This window comes from Chlorocebus sabaeus, chromosome 20 (genome assembly GCF_047675955.1).
Source record: "Chlorocebus sabaeus isolate Y175 chromosome 20, mChlSab1.0.hap1, whole genome shotgun sequence".
NCBI lineage: Eukaryota > Metazoa > Chordata > Mammalia > Primates > Cercopithecidae > Chlorocebus > Chlorocebus sabaeus.
This window is the reverse complement of record NC_132923.1, coordinates 99,249,432-99,267,364: the sequence shown is the minus strand read 5'-3', so window position 1 is coordinate 99,267,364 and position 17,933 is coordinate 99,249,432. Positions and strand designations below refer to the sequence as shown.

The window sequence follows — 17,933 nt, the reverse complement described above, 5'->3', positions numbered from 1 at the left end:
CTCTGAGAGGCATTTGTACACTTCTGAAAAGACCTGGCAGAATTAAGGCCCCATTATCTATAGCAGCGACATCCTCTGCACCATTGGTTTGGCTTTTCTTTTGTTCTTGTCTCATTCTGTTCACTTCCTAACTCTTACTTCCTGAGATTACCTCCCAAATGACCTCCTGCTCCCAAGTCCTCTTCTTGGTCTTGTCAGAGATTGATAGGCAATCAATAGTCAGCTCCATCAGCTCACCTTGCTCAGAATAAAAGGGTAACTTATTGGAAGAATGGTCCAGGTTTCACACTGCAACTAGACTGCCAGGAAAACTGAAATCAGGACTCCAATACCACTAAGTTTCTCTCTGTCCCCTCCCTCTAATGGCATTATCTTGTTTGTTTTTGAGAGAGGGTCTCACTTGGTCACCCAGGCTGGGGTGCAGTGGTGTCATCACGGCTCGCTGCAGCCTTGACCTCTCAGGCTCAAGTGATCCTCCCACCTCAACCTCCCGAGTAGTTGGGAGTACAGGCATATGCCACCAAGGCCGACTAATGTATTTTAATTTTTTGTAGAGATGAGGTCTCACTATGTTACCCAGGTTGATCTCAAATGCCTGAACTCAAGTCATCCTCCCACCTCAGCCTCCCAAAGTGCTGCGATTACAGGCATAAGCCACCACACCCGGCAAATGGCATTATCTTTAAAGACAATAAAATCTCTCCCCCAGACCAGAGAGTAAAATCCCAAAAAATGATTGGAATTGATGCCCTTTGGGTCAGTATTCATGATTGGTCCAATGGAAGATGGGATGCTATCACTGGTCCAACTCTGACCACCAGGTCAGAGTTCTAGGCCTGGGTCAAACCATCATGGCCAGGTGGCAGTGTCAGGGACTCCAGGCATAGCCAACAGGGGAAACAACTGTTTCAGGGTATCCCAGAAATAGTGGGATGACTGGGAGCTGGGGAAACCTTCCCACTAGTTTTCCAAAACGACCATCACCCATTCCCTGTTCTTTTAGTTCCTAGTTAATGATTCCTTCTGTTTCCTTCTTAGACTCTCTCCTTCCTCTGCCTGTCCCAGAAATGCTGGTGTTCCTGAGAGTTCCATCCTTACCCATTTTCTTTTCTTCTCTTCTCTCTTCTCTTCTCTTCTGTCCTTCCTTCCTTCTTTCTTTTCTTTTCTTTTCTCTTTCTTTCTTTCTGAGAGTTCCATCCTTACCCGTTTTCTTCTCTTCTCTTCTCTCTCCTCTCTTCTCTCCTTCCTTCCTTCCTTTCTTTTCTTTCTTTCTTTCTCTTTCTTTGAGAGTTCCATCCTTACCCGTTTTCTTCTCTTCTGTTCTCTCCTCTCCTCTCTTCTCTCTTTCCTTCCTTCCTTCCTTTCTTTCTTTCTCTTTCTTTCTTTCTTTCTTTCTTTTTCTTTCCTTCCTTTCTTCCTTCCTTCCTTCCTTCCTTCCTTCCCTCCTTCCTTCCTTCCTTCTGAGAGTTCCATCCTTACCCGTTTTCTTTTCTTTCTCTCTCTCTCTCCTTTCTTTTTTTGAAACAGAGTCTCACTCTGCCATCCAGGCTGGAGTGCAGTGGTGTGATCTCAGCTCACTGCAACCTCTGCCTCCCAGGTTCAAGCAATTCTCCTGCCTCAGCCTCCCAAGTAGCTGGGACTTCAGGAGCCCGCCACCTCACCTGGCTAATTTTTTGTATTTTAGTAGAGACAGGGTTTCACCGTGTTGCCCAGGCTGGTCGCGAACTCCTGAGCTCAGGCAATCCACCCGCCTCAGCCTCTCAAAGTGCTGGGATTACAGGTGTGAGCCACCACACCCGGCCTCTTCTCACTCTTTCTATTCCCAGAGTCACCTCATTCTTCGGTAGACATGGTATTCTCTCCAACATTTAACCCACTCCACAAATGTAATCTAATCTAGTCAAGGTAATTCTATTCCCCTCGGCAACAATTTGTCTGGCATAAAAAGGCCTAAACCAGATTAGATCAATGAGATTCAATGAGATGTTTGTTTAGGACTTCTGGGAAAGAGAAATCAGTCTTACCCTTGCCTGTGGAATGGGAGGAGGAGTCAATGGCCATAGCAGCCATTTTGTGGCATGAGGGGAACAGGCTTTGTATATGAAGTCAGTGGTGGGGAGAGTAGAAGAGTGAGACAGGAACATCTCAGGTTCCTGATGACTGTTAGATCAGAGAATATACCCACTCTGTCCTGCCATTGGGCTTCTTGCTTTGCAAGTTGATACACTGGCATATTCCTTAAGCCAGGCTGAATCGGGAATCTGCAACCTGGAGCTGAAGGCATTCCACTTCATTCACACTTAGCACCATAAGGTCTCTCAAGCTCACTTTCCTGGGCTGCAGGTCTACCAACACTTCCTAACCTTGCTGCTCCTCTTCCTGGGTTCCCTATAATTCATTTTACTTAACCAATAAGAACTGGATGCCCGCCATCATCCTAAGCACTGTTTTAGACATGCAATGAAACAAAGTTGCTGTCATTGCGGACCACTGAAGGAGGCATATGATAAACAAAACTATCTTCTGAATAAATGAAGTAATGTATAACGCCGTGTAGGAACTCTAGCAATATCCAGTGAAAAGCTTTTATCTACAGACTATCACACCAGGGGCTGGTACTCACTCAAACGGCACTAGGAAGCAAGTGTCAGATCCTGTCCTGGCAGCCCTTGGCGTCTAACAAGGTAAATAAGACGGGGCCTGTCCTCTGGAGCCCAGAATCCAGGAAGAAAGACACAAATGTACTGAGTGCTTGCTTTTCAGATCGCGTGGAAGTGCTTTGGAGAGTGCGAGCTCTGGAGAGTGCGTCCTGACCCGGGGTCCAGGCCCAGTCAGTGTGACCTTGCCCGAGTCACGGTTGCCCTCCGCCCGCCAGTCCCCGGCCGGCGACTGTAGGGTCCGACTCCTCGAGATTTCTCGAAGCCCCTTCCACCGAGATTCAGGGGCTGCCTGGGGTGCCGGGGAGGGGGGCCGAGGGATGGGGTACAGGGGGGTAGAAGGGTGGCACTGAGACCCATAGGGAGGGGGCCAGTGAAGTGAGTAAAGAGGGATCGACAGAGAAGGAAATCTTTGGGGAGAGGACCACCGACGCGCGCTTCCTCCCCTCCCCGCCCCCGCCCCCGCCGCCCCAGCGCTGCCGCCGCGCCGTCCCTCTCCGGCGCTCCGGAAGGCCTGCGTCCCCACTCCCCAGCGAGGCGCCGCCACCCGCCGCCCAGGCAGCCAGGCTTGAGGGGAACTGGCTTTGTATAGGAAGGACTCTTCCTCCGCGGGCCACGCGGCCTGACTCAGGTCCCTGCTCCTGTGGCCCGAAACTCGCCGTTTGCTGGGCCTTGCGTCGCCCTCGGCGTCCAGTTCCCCCTCGGCTCGCGGCCACTTGGTCCGCGCCGCCTGCGTCCTGTGTGCCGAGCCCGCCCGCACTGCGGGGACAGGCCGGGCGCCGCCCACGCCGCGCTCTGCCGGGCGCACAGTCTCCCAGGGAAGCGGGCGGGCGGGCAGGCGGCCATGGCTCGGCGCGCGGGGAGGTAGCGGGGTGGCCGCAGGAGCGCACGGTCGGCCATGGCCCGGCGGCGGCGCCGCGCCTGCATAGCTCTGTTCCTGGTGCTGCTCTTCGCCTTCGGCACCCTCATGGGCCTGCGCACGCTCAAGGCTCCGGACGGACTCCCGGCGCTGGGCCCGGGCCTGGAGCTGGCGCCCTTTGAGCGACGCCCGGAGGCGGCCCCAGCGCCCGCTGCCCGGGCCCCGGCAGCCCCTGCCGCGCCGCCCCCGCCGCCGCCGCCGCCCCGCACCGCGGATCCTGGCGGCTCCCCTGGGCCGGCACCCGCGGAGGCCGAGCCCGCCCCCGGGCAGAGCCGGAGCGTCTACTCGGACCTGCACGCCTTCTACTACTCGTGGTACGGGAGCCCGCGGCGCGAGGGCCACTACATTCACTGGGACCACGTCATGGTGCCGCACTGGGACCCCAAGATCTCGGCCAGCTACCCCCGCGGCCGCCACAGCCCCCCAGACGACTTGGGATCCAGCTTCTACCCGGAGCTGGGGCCCTACAGCTCCCGGGACCCCGAAGTGCTGCGGGAGCACATGACCCAGCTCAAGGAAGCCGCCATCGGTGAGCGCCCCCCACCTCGGGCGACCCTGCCCCCCAGCCTCGCCCTTCCTCCTTCCCACATCCCAGCTCCCTCTGGTCCTGTCACCGGGCGTTTGGTCCCACTTACCCGCCAGCCTGGCTTCTTAGAAGTTCCCTCCCACTCTCATCCTGAGCCCACCATGCGACACCGCCCCCTCCGTCTAGTATTCAGACCCCCTACCTGGGCCCTTCGACCCCTAACATCCAGGGCCCTTCCATAGGGCGGACCTGCTGGGAGTTTGCACCAGGAGAGGGAGGCAGAGTCTTCAAATTTGTTGGGCAATGGGAAGTGAGGCCTGGAGTCCTGGCCCGCAGGATCTGGGGTTCAGAGGAGTGGAACCTACGGTCGCCTCTGCTTTCACGGCAGGTACAGGGTAGAGCAGCAGCCCTTCCTGCTTTTACTGGCTGCAGAGAGGAAAGTGTGCCCGTGTTCCATGAAGGCCTCTGCTGTATTTGCAGTTGGGGGTAGTGTTGGGGGTTTAGAGGCTTTTCATCAAGCACCCAGCTAGAGGGAAGGTCCCTGGGCGCCTCCTTTGTAGGCTGGGGAGGGAAGGCTCACTTATTTCGGATATCATCACTGAATTCTGCTGGTTTTACAGATGGCCTCTGCTTAGGGCTCTTCTCCATGTGGCATGTTAGGGGTTAGGGCGCTTCCCTTTTTCAGAGGTAAGCCTGTGGCTTCCAGGTGGGTGTGGCACTGTCCACCCATTCCCTTTGTTCTACTACTTGCTGATGCACTCTAAAGCCTGGCTCCCTTCCGGCCTGGCGCGCTACGGTTCCCGCAGGCACTGCGCTTCAGCACCGCGGGCGTGGACAGCTCCGGGGCGCGAGGCTCTGGGACTCATCTGCCGGAAGTGAACCTGGCAGGAAGCTTGCTGCAGTTTTTTAGAAACCATTTTTGCAACTGGAGATGTTTGTGAGAAAAAAAATCTCTGTTGAGGTGGGTACTGTGTGTCTCTGAAGTGGCCTCTGTATTGCGTCTCAGGCGTCCTGGTCCTGTCCTGGTACCCACCTGGCATGGCTGATGATAACGGAGAGCCCTCGGATGACCTGGTGCCCGCCATTCTGGACACCGCCCATCAGTACAGCATCCAGGTGAGTCTCCAAGAAGAGCCCACGTGCTCTCTGCCCTATTCTGGAGAGTTACTCTTCTCCGCCCACAGGGTTAGTGCCTCTACAGAAGTTCTTGGCAGTAGCCCAGGGATAACAAAGATGTGGCAAGTGTAGTTTTGGGGGAGGGTTCAGATAAACGGTGCCTATGTTGCTCTTAGTGTTTTGAATTCTAAGAAAACTGAGAAAACTAAATATAGGCCAAGAGAAGACTAAATAATTATCACTTTTGTTAAATAGTAATAGAGGTTAGGTTGTAAACCCTGGTGGATAAAGGGTAGGCAAGAGCCAAAGGGACCTGCAGACTCAACTCTCTAGTGGGAGGCAGTGCTGGACCTCGAGGAGTAGACAGGTGTTCTCAGCAGGTGGGCTCACTTTCAAGAGGAAGGATGGAGTAGACAGGTGTTCTCAGCAGGTGGGCTCACTTTCAAGAGGAAGGATGGAGCTGGACGAAGCATTTCCCCACATGTGCCGATCGAGTAAGTCATCCCTTGCTTCTGTGGTGAAGGAAGAAAAATGATAGAGAAGGAAGAAAAGCCCCACTCCCCATTCCTGAGGGGAATTCCACCACTGACATGTCTAACAGATCACAGCAGTTTCCCACCGACACAGCTTCAGCATACTTCTTCCACTGTTTCAGGCAGCTAGCACCAACCACTTGGTTGAAACCTATTAGCCACCAAAATGCTTCCCACATGCCATGCTGCAGGAGATGGGCAAACTGCTCACCCCTGTTTTGGCCTCTAAGGGCAGCAGCTGCCTTTATCTCTACTGTGCCCACCAGCCAGGCACTCTTCTGAACTCAGCCTCTCCTCCAGGCCATGGTTAGATCCTGAGCCTGATATGTTGTAGCCCCTGGATAGACACTCACCTGACCAGTTACTCCTCTGTTTGTGGCAGGTGGCCTTCCACATCCAACCCTACAAGGGCCGGGATGACATCACTGTACATGACAACATCAAGTACATCATTGACACGTAAGGCTGTTCTGGGGGCTGGGATTTTGGTGGGGATCAAAATGGAGGTAGGGATAGGTTTGGAGGGGCAGGTCAAGAGACACAGGGCATAATGTCTGTGTTCCCAGCAGCTGTTTTATAGTAGGAGAGTACTGCGCCTAAAGTCAGGCAGTCTGGGTTGTTTCAATCCCTGTTCTGTGGCTTCTAATCTGTGATGAGGCAAGCCTCTTAACCTTGGAGTCTTGTGAGAATCACACGAGTTAATATATGTGAAAGTGACTTCTACAATGTAGGCACCTCATTTATTCATTCAAAAAGTATTGAATGAAGGCCAGGCGCGGTGGCTCACGCCTGTAATCCCAGCACTTTGGGAGGCTGAGGCAGGTGGATCACGAGGTCACGAGTTCGAGACCAGCCTAACATGGTGAAACCCCGTCTCTACTAAAAATAAAAAAATTAGCCAGGCATGGTGGCACACACCTGTAATCCCAGCTAGTCAGGAGGCTGAGGCAGGAAAATCACTTGAATCCGGGAGGCAGAGGTTGCAGTGAGCCAAGATCACACCACTGCACTCCAGCCTGGGTGACAGAGCAAGACTGAGTCTCAAAAATAAATAAATAAGTAAGTATTGAATGAGGCTGGGTGTGGTGGCTCATGCCTGTAATGCCAGTGCTTTTTTTTTTTTCTTTCCTTTCTTTCTTTTTTTGAGACAGAATCTCACTGTTGCTCAGGCTGGAGTGCAGTGGCACAATCTTGGCTCACTGCAACCTCTGCCTCCCGGGTTCAAGTGATTCTCCTGCCTCAGCCTCCCGAGTAGCTGGGATTACAGGTGCCCGCCACCACGCCCAGCTAACTTTTGTATTTTTGTATCTTTAGCTGGGCGTGGTGATGCACACCTATGGTCCCAGCTACTTGGGGGAGCTGAGGTGAGTGGATCACTTGAGCTCAGGAGTTTGAGGTTGCAGTGAACTATGATGGCACCACTTTACTCCAGCCTGGGGTTTCACCATGTTGGCCAGGCTGATCTTGAACTCCTGACCTCAGATGATCTGCCCACCTCAACCTCCCAAAGTGTTAGGATTACAGGTGTGAACCATCGCACCCGGCCTCCCAGGGCTTTGGGAGGCAGAGGTGGGAGGATTGATTGCTTGAGGCCAGGAGTTTGAGACCAGCCTAGGCAACAAAGCAAGACCCCATCTCTATTGAAAAAAAAATTAGCTGGGCATAGCAATGCATGCCTGTAGTAGTCCTAGGTACTTGGAAGGCAGAGGTGGGAGGATCACTTGAGCCCAGAAGTTCAAGGTTACAGTGAGCCACGATTATACTGTTGCATTCCAGCTGAGAACAGAGCAAGACTCTGTCTCTTAAAAAAAAAGAGTATTGAGTGCCTACATGTGTCCAGGCATTGTCTTAAGCCCAGCTGTACAGTAATGGGTAGGACTAGCAAAGTTTCTAATTTCATGTTTACTTTCTAGTGTATGTTGCAGGTATTGTGGAGCAGACAGTAATTAAATGGGAAAAATCAAACAGTGATCTATACAGGATTTTGTGCTAGAGTATGCCCAAGAAACTACGTAAGAATGGGTAGTCAGGTCAGGTGAGTCTGAAGAGACAACAGGTGAGCTAACACCTGAATGAGCAGTCAGGGCTGGGTGTGGTGGCTCACACCTGTAATCCCAGCATTTTGGGAGGCTGAGGTGGGAGTTATCACTTGAGGTCAGGAGTTTGAGACCAGCTTGGGCAACATGGGGAGACTCCCATCTCTACAAAATCTTTTTTAAAAAATTAGCTGGGCATGGTGACGCATGCTTGTGGTCCCAGCTATTTGGGGGGCTGAGGTGAGTGGCTCACTTGAGCCCAGGAGTTTGAGGTTGCAGTGAGCTATGATGGCACCACTGTACTCCAGCCTGGGCGATACAGTGAGACTCTGTCTTAAGAATATTTAAAAAAAAAAAAAAAAAAAGGCCAGGCGCGGTGGCTCACGCCTGTAATCCCAACACTTTGGGAGGCTGAGGCGGGTGGATTGCCTGAGGTCAGGAGTTCAAGACCATCCTGGCCAACATGGTGAAACACCATCTCTGTTAAAAATACAAAAATTAGCCAGGTGTGGTGGCAGGTGCCTGTAATTCCAGTTACTTGAGAGGCTGAGACAGGTGAATCGCTTGAACCCCAGGAGGTGGAGGTTGCAGAGAGCTGAGATCATCCACTACACTCTAGCTCTGAGCAACAGAGCAAGACCCTGTCACAAAAAAAAAAAAAAAAAAAAAAAAAAAAAAGTAATAAGAAGAAAAAAGAAAAAGGGTCAGCTCTGCAAAGATCCGGAGGCAGGGAGAAAATTCCAAGCAGAGGGCTGGCAGATGCAAGGCCCATAAGATGAAACAAGCCTGCCTGACACGTGACAGCCAGATAGAAAGGCCAGATGGGGAGTAATAGGTGGGTAAAGAGCAGGAATGGGGTAGGCAGGGCCAGATCAAGTAGGTGGGAATAATGAATGGATTTTACGGAGGCAGGATGGAAGCCTGGAGACCAGTTGTTGCAATCCAGATGAAAGATGGTAGTGGCTTGGCTAAGGGTAGGGAAGTGAGGCTTAGGAATGACAACTGGGGAGAGGAAGGAGGGGAACAAGGTTCTTGCTTAGAGGCATGATGAGTCCAACTATGGAGACCGACTGGCTCCAGAACTGGGCTGTGTGGCATCCAGATCTCATCCACGGCAGGTCCTACAGTTGTGCTGGTCTCTCCCATCCAGCTGAGGCTCTTCTTTCTCTTTCTCAGGTATGGCTCCCATGGTGCATTTTACCGCTATAAGAACAGCATGGGGAAGAGCCTCCCACTCTTTTATATCTACGACTCATACCTGACGTCCCCTGAGGCCTGGGCCCACCTCCTGACACCAAACGGGCCCCACTCGATCCGCAACACGCCCTATGATGGGGTCTTCATAGCGCTGCTGGTGGAGGAGGGTCACACCCACGACATCCTGGCCGCCGGATTTGACGGCATGTACACCTACTTTGCCTCCAATGGTTTCTCCTTTGGTTCTTCCCATCAGAACTGGAAAGCTGTGAAGAACTTTTGTGATGCCAACAACCTCATGTTCATCCCCAGTGTGGGGCCTGGCTACATAGACACCAGCATTCGGCCCTGGAACAACCACAATACGCGCAACAGGGTCAATGGCAAGTACTATGAGACGGCCCTGCAGGCGGCCCTGACGGTGAGACCCGAGATCGTCTCCATCACCTCCTTCAATGAGTGGCACGAGGGCACCCAGATTGAGAAGGCCATTCCCAAGAAGACACCCACCCGCCTGTATTTGGACTACCTGCCTCACCAGCCCAGCCTGTACCTGGAGCTGACCCGCCGCTGGGCAGAGCACTTCATCAAAGAGAAGGAGCAGTGGCTCATGTGAGGGGCCTGTCAACAGGGGCGTGAGGAGCTGATGTCCTTGCCTTGCTGAAGATGTCACCACGTGGGGTTCAGCTGAGGTTGTAGGCACTCACTCATTCCCAGGTCAGAGGTCAGCAGCTAGGTGCTGCTGCGTGGGCTGTCAGGCCTGGGCCTGTGCAGCACAGAGACCATTCCTCAGGCGAGTGGTGCTGGGGTGCTCTGCGGTGATGGGAATGGCAGAGGCTGGCAGGTGACTGAACTTAGCCCAGGGCAGCTCCACGTTCTGGGAACACTTTCATGTAACCCCTTCTAATTTTGAACTCTGCAGCAGGCCGGTGCTGTGTAGTGGCCACCCACTCACCACCCTTGGAAGGGTGTCAGGGTCTGGGCTCACATGCGCCCTGCTCCCTTCTGCCAGTCTGCGTCCTCTCCTCAGGCCTCCTTCTCACATCATCTGTCTTCTCTAAGTTAAGGAACCATATTTGAGACTTTCAAAAAGGGAACTTCTAGGTTTAAGCTCCTCCCAGTAGATTCCTGAACCCAATTATCAGGAAATCATCCTGAGCACTCACAGGTTCATGTAACACTCACTCAGCAAGCACCTTCCTATGTGCTAGGTGCTGGGGAAAACTTGACTAAGGAAGAGTTCCTGTCCTGAAGCTTCCAGGACCCAGCTTTCCTTATCTGGTGTGGCCTTGTAGCTAGTGCCTGGGCACAGTTGTTTTTCTTTTTGCAGTTTTACCTAGTGCTGGGCATTCAGTTCTTTCTCCTCTAAAAAAATACCTCTGTGCTCCAGAGCCTAATTTTTCCCAGATGCATCTTTAGTTCCAGGGAGAGGACTAGGAGGAAACCCCCTCCCTTTAGCTGCCTGAACTGACTGAGGCCCACTCACTAGAGCCATGTTCAGTGCTACTGTGATTTGTAGTAATTAAATATGAACTGGTATTCTCAAGTAAGCATTCCTTTTGCTCTCTTTAAGACCTCACAAATTCTGACCTTAGATTCTGTGACAAACTGACATACGAGTTGGGCTGGCTATGGCTTTACCACAAGTAGGTTTGCTTAAGAAATTACTAACAAGGCCGGGCACGGTGGCTCATGCCTGTAATCCCAGCACTTTGGGAGGCTGAGGCGGGTGGATCACCTGAGGTCAGGAGTTCGAGACCAGCCTGGCCACCATGGTGAAACCCCGGCCCTACTAAAAACACCAAAACTAGCTGGGTGTGGTGCTGGGTGCCTGTAATCCCAGCTACTTAGGAGACTGAGGCAGGAGAATTGCTTGAACCTCGGAGGCGGAGGGTGCAGTGAGCCAATGTGGCACCACTGGACTCCAGCCTGGGCAAGAGCAAGACTGTATCAAAAAAAAAACAAAAACAAAAAAGGAAAACAAATTACTAAACAAGATTTCTAGAGGGAATTAACAAACCAGTGCTTATTTACAAATAAACGAATATGCTAATTGCAGGCACCCTGATTAAAGTAGGCCCCTCCCTGTTAACACCTCACAAGATTCTTAGGATATACTTGAAAACAGGTGCATTGGAAACCACTGTACTGAGAAGTTTATGGGCTCAAGACTGAATCGGGCGTGGTCGCTCAGGGCGGGCTCGAGGTGTGGTCGCTCAGGCCTATAATCCCAGGACTCTGGGAAGCTGAGGTGGAAGGATCAGTTGAGTCCAGGAGTTCAAGACCAGCCTGGGCAACCCAGTGAGACGTGTCTTTAAAAAAATTAAAAATAGGCCGAGTGCCTTGGCTCACACCTGTAATCCCAGAACTTTGGGAGGCCAAGGCAGCTGGATCACTTGAGGCCAAGAGTTCAAGAACAGCCTGACCAACATGGCAAAACTCCATCTCTACTAAAAATACCCAAAAAATTAGTAGGGTATGGTGGTGCACACCTGTAGTCCCAGCTACTCAGGAGGCTGAGGTGTGAGAATCACTTGAACGTGGGAGGCAGAGGTTGCAGCGGGCCAAGATTGTGCCACTGCACTCCAGCCTGGGCAACAGGGATTCTGTCTCCAGAAAAAAAAAAAAAAAAAAGACTGAATTGGAATTTTGGGAACTAGGGTGCAAGAGGGAAGCGGAGGAAGGAGGAAACAGACCCCAGTGGTCACCTCAAGGACACCCAGCCCCAGTTAGGTAACTGATATTAAACTCCACGGGAGAGATGAGCAGGCCTGGCCACCTGGTTTGGGGCTTAGCTGGGGAAACCAAGGCAGGCAGGGACAGTTGAAAGGGTTGGATGATGACATATGGTAATTTACAGAGGGTAGCAACACAGGCTTCATTTCACACACGCACAATTTGAAAAATACTAAACATGGCAAGGCCAGGGGGCAGGGGCAGCCATTCTCACACATTGCTAATGGCAGTGTAACTTGACTCAGTTCTTCTGAAGGCTAATCCATATTGAGAGCCATAAATACTTCATACAGTTTGACCTAATCTCCTACCCTAAGGAAATAATTCAAAAGAAGAATAAACCATTTACAAATATGTTTAATAGCAGCATTTCTTTAAAGAAAAACAAAGTTCAAATGCCCAACAGTAATTATGTCTAACACTTGGTACACATATAAATAGACAAAAGGCTGCAGAGAACACTGGATTTAAACAAGGCTATTACGGGTATAATTAACTATAATTTACGAATAAATAAGGAAAAAGTCCCTGGCTGAAAAGGATAGTGGAGGTTTATTTCCCAGTATTCTTCAGTTTGGACTGAACCCTTGCCAACTTAGCAGACATCCCACTATTACACCAAAAAGACTGCTCTCCCTGCCAGCAATTACAATACATGACACCACTAGGCCCAGTGGCTCAGAGGGAAGAGTGGTCTGTGGCTCTTCAATCTTTATCCAAACCTGGTTCTAGCTTCAGGAGCCCAACCCATGCCTTTGGTCACCTGAGACTTTTTATTAATTTTTATGAGATGGAGTATTGCTATGTTGCCCAGGCTGATTCTGAACTCCTGGGCTCAAGCAGTTCTCCCGCCTGGGCCTCCCAGAATGTTGGGATTACAGGCATGAGCCACCACACGCAGCCACCTGAGACTTCTTAAACAGCACCAGCACTTCTAGCTGGTTTGAACCTTAAATGCCACCACCCACCAGAGAGAAGGCTCTCACTAGATTCAAAATCTGTCATTTAAATTACTTTTCAACTGAAAAACAAAACAGACAGAAGAAACTTATTAGAATAAGGCCACCTAGGCCGGGCACGGTGGCTCAAGCCTATAATCCCAGCACTTTGGGAGGCCGAGATGGGCGGATCACGAGGTCAGGAGATCGAGACCATCCTGGCTAACACAGTGAAACCCCATCTCTACTAAAAAATACAAAAAAAAACTAGCCAGGCGAGGTGGCAGGAACCTGTAGTCCCAGCTACTCAGGAGGCTGAGGCAGGAGAATGGCGTAAACCTGGGAGGCGGAGCTTGCAGTGAGCTGAGATCCAGCCACTGCACTCCAGCCTGGGTGACGGAGCAAGACTCCTTCTCAAAAAAAAAAAAAAAAAGAAAAAGAATAAGGCCACCTAGGAATGTTCTTAACTTTTCCATTCAGCTTTTGGCTGATACATGAAACTACAAATCAATACATCCTGTCCCGAGCTGTAAACCAGCAGCTCCCAGGGCTTGGTCTACAGTGCTCAGAAAGACACATTGCCTTAACAGTCAGGCTAGTGCCCTAGCTCCAGTGGCCTCTGCAAATGAGGCCTTGCCAGTCATCAGTGGACAGACACATAGTATCCAGCGCCAGGCCTTGGGCCTTCCTGCTTCCCAGGGTTTCACAGGTAGGACGCATGTGAGGGAAGTAGGCCATACTTCTGTTGGAGGATGGCTGTAGTACTTTCCAGGGCACTGAGGAGGAAACAGGACAGTTACCAGTCTGACTTCTCAAAGTCCCAAGCCCACCAGAAGCTGGTGAGCAGGGACATCGAAACTGGCTAGCCTTGTTATGCCCTATTCATCAATCCATGATGAAACCTTTTGAATCCTAAGAAAGCCAGCAAACTTAATCCCACTCCAACTACCACTTCTCCAAACCTGGCCCACACTCCCTCAGGGCAAGATAGGAGGCACCATCTTTATCTTGTCAAAGCTTTTTTGCATCTCTCCAACCTCCCTCAAATTATTTCCCCACGCCACAGGAATGAGACTTACCAGCCTGGACGAATGATGCCAAACTTTCCGGGCACAGACAAATCAACCACAGTTGAGCCGAGGCGACACTCAGGGCTCTGGCCACCCCCAATTTGTCCCCCATCAATGACCAAGGACAACTGAGGCCAGAGATCCCGGAACTCCTGAGAAGAGGGAGAAGGAAGAGCATGGACACTATCCCTGGTGTATGCAATAATGTCAAACTGCACGCAGTCATCAAAGGCCATATAGTCTCAAAACAGAAGGCACCTTTCTCCAAGCAGAGAAAGGAGCTTCATTTAGTTAAGGTCAGCTGTGCCAAGGACACTGCATTCTATGAGGTTTGGAGCCCTCCTGGGTTAGCACCCCAAGTAACACCTATCTAGGGCTTAAAGAATCTTGCTATGGCAAAAGGAAATGTCATACATTGCTTCAGTTAGGAAATGTAAGTACAACGAATGGAGTTCTGGGCACAGATACGGGCTCTAACTCTGGACTTTCCATTGTATCTCTGTGTGACTGCACGCAAGTTACTCTATCCAGGCCTACAAGACAAGTGGGCTGGACTAGATAATCCTATGTCTTCATTTGTTCTAATCTATGTAGCCAAGACAGGATTAGGATGACCTTTTCTTTGCCCTGGCTTGGGGCAGAGATAGGAGAACAGGGTCAAGAGTCAAAAACCAGGTAAAAAGGCTGGGCACGGTGGCTCACACCTGTAATCCCAGCATTTTGAGGCTGGATCTCTTGAGGCCAGGAGTTTGAGACCAGCCTGGCCAATACGATGAAACCCCGTCTCTACTAAAAATACAAAAATTAGCCGGGTGTGGTGGCATGCGCCTGTAATCCCAGCTACTCACTCAGGAGGCTGAGGCAGAACTGTTTGAATCTGGGAGGTGAAGGTTGCAGTGAGCCGAGATGGTGCCATTGCATGCCAGCCTGGGCAACAGAGTGAGACTCTGTCTCAAACAAAACAAAACAAAACAAAAAAACTAGGTAAAAATCTGGTTACTTAATGACTGTGTGACCTGGAACAAGTGATTCCAGCTCCTTCTAGCTCTAGAACCACGCTCCTGGATCTCACTGCAACTCTGATCAGGGTATGAAGAATAGAACATGGTAGATTCTGCATGCCATCAGCACACAGTCTTTGGGCTATGAGAAGGATACTCCCCTAGAACAGTGGACTGAATTGTTAACTGAGCAAGAGCTTCCCCAACCCCTCCAATGAAGACACTGCAGTAGCAGTTAGGCCTGGGAATTTGAGACAGGAAATCATAAATACCAGTTACTGTGTTGGACAGGTCAAATGACTGCTGACAAGGTAAAAACCTCCCCTCTCTGTGCCACATCCCGATTCTTGCTCCTGGGGTATAGCCACCAGGACCAAGTCAAACCTGCACTCTGAGAATGGGAAGGGATGCTGAACTCTCACTTTCCAAGAACCCTGAGCCCCGCTCTAGGTCTGGGCATGGAAAACCCCATTGAATGGAGTTCTGGGCAGAGATATGAGCTCCAACTGTGGACTTTCCATCGTATCTCTGTGTGACTGCACGCAAGTTACTCTATCCAGGCGTATTAGCTGGATGTAATAAGCCCAAGGAAGCCCAAGGCCTGATGCTGGATACTATGTGTGATACTATGTCTCTGGCCCAGAGTCTGGGGACACAATGTAGCTTATAACTATATTTTACATCTTAGTAATAAGAAAAAGAACTGAAATTTCTACGTGTCCTCCTTTGTTCTAATCTATGTAGCCAAGAAAGGATTAGGATGATCCTTTCTTTGATCTGGTTTGTGGCAGAGATAAGACAACAGGGGCAAGAGTCAAAAACTGGAGCCGGGCGCGGTGGCTCACGCCTGTAATCCCAGCACTTTGGGAGGCCGAGGCGGGCAGATCACGAGGTCAGGAGATCGAGACCATCCTGGCTAACACGGTGAAACCCCGTCTCTACTAAAAATACAAAAAATTAGCCGGGCGTGGTGGCGGGTGCCTGCAGTCCCAGCTACTCGGGAGGCTGAGGCAGGAGAATGGCATGAACCCGGGAGGCGGAGCTTGCAGTGAGCTGAGATCCGGCCACTGCACTCCAGCCTGGGTGACAGAGCGAGACTCCGTCTCAAAAAAAAAAAAAAAAGAGTCAAAAATTGGGTAAAAATCTGAGTCAGTCACTTAATGGCTACGTGACCTGGAAAAAGTGATTTAACTTTTTGGAAGCTAAACTTCATCGTTTTTTTTTTTTTAAGAGACAGAGTCTTTCTCTAGAGCCCTGGCTGGAGTACAGTGGCACAATCTCAGTTCACTGTAACCTCCACCTCCCAGGTTCAAGTGATTCTCCTGCCTCAGCCTCCCGAGTAGCTGGACTACAGGCATGTGCCACCATGTCTGGCTAATTTTTATATTTTTTATTAGAGATGGACTTTTGTCATGTTGGCCAGGCTGGTCTCGAACTCCTGACCTCAGGTGATCCGCCTGCCTGGGCCTCCCAAAGTTCTGGGGTCACAGGCATAAGCTACTGCCCTTGGCCTTCTTCATCTTTCTTTACAGCACTGTCGTGAAGATTTACAGCCTAACTGTATTCTCCAAAAACTGTTCTCCAGAAAAAGAGAAAGACACTGTTCTTACCATAATCTTTCCCATTATTATAAAGACAATAATAAAAAAACACCAATTCTCCCCCTGGCTTTTCAGACTTTGAGACAAAATCAAATTCCTTTAATTTATATTGCCCCCCACCGCCTCCCTGCCAGCTGGGAAACCTTCCCACTGTTGGCCCAAGGACTCTCACGCCTGGCAATCCCAGTGCACTATCAATGCCACTGATTCACAGGAAACAGTGTTTGGGCTGGTGACATTTCCAGGGGAAGGACTGGGTAAACTCACCTCGACATTCAGAGAACTGGCCTGGGAGCTGAGGTTGGCGCTAGTGAGAGCAAGCGGACCCTCAAACATCTGAGCCAAGTCTTGCATAAAGGCATGATCAGGAATCCGAATGCCTACAAGCTATAAGGCAGGGGGAAGGGGATCATGAGAAAGGTTGGAAGGGGTAGAGGGTAAGTCTGATCTGGATCCTAGTGAAAGCCAAGTGGCCTGGAGTCTGGAAACACAGGAGAAAACTTGACTCACAGGCGTAAAAGGGTTTAGGTCCTTGTTGAGCTCCTCCGAGCGTTCCATCACCAGGGTCACTGGTCCTGGCAGTAGGTCTTTCAGGAGCCCCTCGGGTACTCTCACACGGCAGTATCTGGGAAACACAGGAGCATAAATCCATTCAAAATGAAGGACCACTGGTGGTCCTTTCCTAGACTCTAGGCACACGTAGGAAAGGAATCCTTCAAGTTTACAATGGGAACCGCCTGTCTCCCTGCTTCACTTCCCTAACAGCTTGAGCAGAAAGCAGGGCTCCAGAGGGGCACCCCTGGCTTGGCGCCTATGTGCCTCTGGTCTGAGGGACTACAACAGCTGCACCGCTGTGCTACCGTGATAGTGGGATCAAGCTCCACGTTTTATTTTCTACAAGGCATTCGCTATTAAATTAAGCTACTGTGTTTCTTTCCTTTTTTCCTGGGGGCCTCCCCGATTAGTACAAATGCGCCAAGGGTACGGGGCCCCCGCCTTTCTCGTATGTTGCTGCCTCTCAGCAGCATGTAGTTCAGGGCCTGGGGCACGTTAAGTCCTCGGTACACACTTCCAGTTCCGGATTCCTTGGTGAGCCTGGACAAGCCCCTCCCGCTCTCTGCGCCTCAGTCTCCCAAGCCTGTCACCGGAAACCCCTCCCGCGGTGCCGCCCCCAGCGGGGCCGGGTCGGGGCGGCCTCACCTGTAGACGTCGGCCACGCGGCCGAGGCATACGGCCAGAGGCTTAGCCTCGCTGCGGCCCTTGAGGCGGTACACAGCACGCAGAGCCGCCGAGCAGCTCGCCGCGCAGGCCAGACCGTATAGCGTATCGGTGGGGACGGCCACCACGGCGCCGGCGCGCAGCTCGGCCACGGCGGCCCGCAGCGCCTCGGTCCAGCCGGCGCGCTCCGGGCTCGCGGCCTGCACGGCCCCGCTCCCCGGGAGCCGCAACAGCCGGGCCCCGGGGGCCGCCGGAGCGGGGCTCGGCGGGCGGAAGAGGCGGCCGCTCCGGGAGCCAGCGGACCCCTCGCTCAACCCCACGCTGGCAGCCACTGCGGCCCTCATCCCACTGCACCGACGCGCCGGAGACATCCGCCCAGGCCCGC

General features: G+C 51.7%; 2 protein-coding genes across 5 annotated transcripts; one reads left to right on the top strand and one right to left on the bottom strand.

Moving 5' to 3' along the window:
* The first annotated feature begins 3,126 nt into the window (after positions 1-3,126).
* MANEAL (mannosidase endo-alpha like) lies at positions 3,127-13,103 on the top strand. Of its 3 annotated transcripts, none has more exons than XM_007979342.3 (4): positions 3,127-4,105; positions 5,109-5,218; positions 6,134-6,210; positions 9,241-9,376. In XM_007979342.3, exons 1-4 carry the CDS (start codon positions 3,556-3,558, stop codon positions 9,254-9,256), a joined length of 753 nt encoding a protein of 250 aa, XP_007977533.1. In that variant the 5' UTR covers positions 3,127-3,555; the 3' UTR covers positions 9,257-9,376. The 3 variants fall into 3 exon arrangements, with proteins under 3 accessions (XP_007977533.1, XP_007977532.1, XP_007977534.1); XM_007979341.3 differs by having other exon boundaries at positions 3,131-4,105; positions 8,964-13,103; XM_007979343.3 differs by lacking the exon at positions 6,134-6,210 and having other exon boundaries at positions 3,996-4,105; positions 8,964-13,103.
* Positions 12,060-17,919, bottom strand: YRDC (yrdC N6-threonylcarbamoyltransferase domain containing). 2 transcript variants are annotated; one of them, XM_007979336.3, is made up of 5 exons: positions 17,531-17,919; positions 16,841-16,955; positions 16,598-16,717; positions 13,738-13,880; positions 12,060-13,434 (listed from the first exon to the last, which is right to left on the bottom strand). In XM_007979336.3, the coding sequence occupies exons 1-5, from the start codon at positions 17,917-17,919 to the stop codon at positions 13,362-13,364; spliced, it is 840 nt and encodes a 279-aa protein (XP_007977527.1). In that variant the 3' UTR covers positions 12,060-13,361. The 2 variants fall into 2 exon arrangements, with proteins under 2 accessions (XP_007977527.1, XP_072863566.1); XM_073007465.1 differs by lacking the exon at positions 16,598-16,717.
* Between the last annotated feature and the right edge of the window lie 14 nt (positions 17,920-17,933).

What these genes read in the sequence shown, in the direction of transcription:
- MANEAL (XM_007979341.3), top strand. Translation starts at nt 3,556, where the DNA reads ATGGCCCGGCGGCGGCGCCGCGCCTGCATAGCTCTGTTCCTGGTGCTG. An exon ending in GCTCAAGGAAGCCGCCATCG is followed by an intron (nt 4,106 to 5,108) that starts GTGAGCGCCCCC and finishes ATTGCGTCTCAG; the next exon opens with GCGTCCTGGTCCTGTCCTGG. An exon ending in CCCATCAGTACAGCATCCAG is followed by an intron (nt 5,219 to 6,133) that starts GTGAGTCTCCAA and finishes TGTTTGTGGCAG; the next exon opens with GTGGCCTTCCACATCCAACC.
- YRDC (XM_007979336.3), bottom strand. Translation starts at nt 17,919, where the DNA reads ATGTCTCCGGCGCGTCGGTGCAGTGGGATGAGGGCCGCAGTGGCTGCC. An exon ending in CCAGTTCTCTGAATGTCGAG is followed by an intron (nt 13,881 to 16,597) that starts GTGAGTTTACCC and finishes CCCTCTTCTCAG; the next exon opens with GAGTTCCGGGATCTCTGGCC. An exon ending in GGCATCATTCGTCCAGGCTG is followed by an intron (nt 13,435 to 13,737) that starts GTAAGTCTCATT and finishes TTTCCTCCTCAG; the next exon opens with TGCCCTGGAAAGTACTACAG.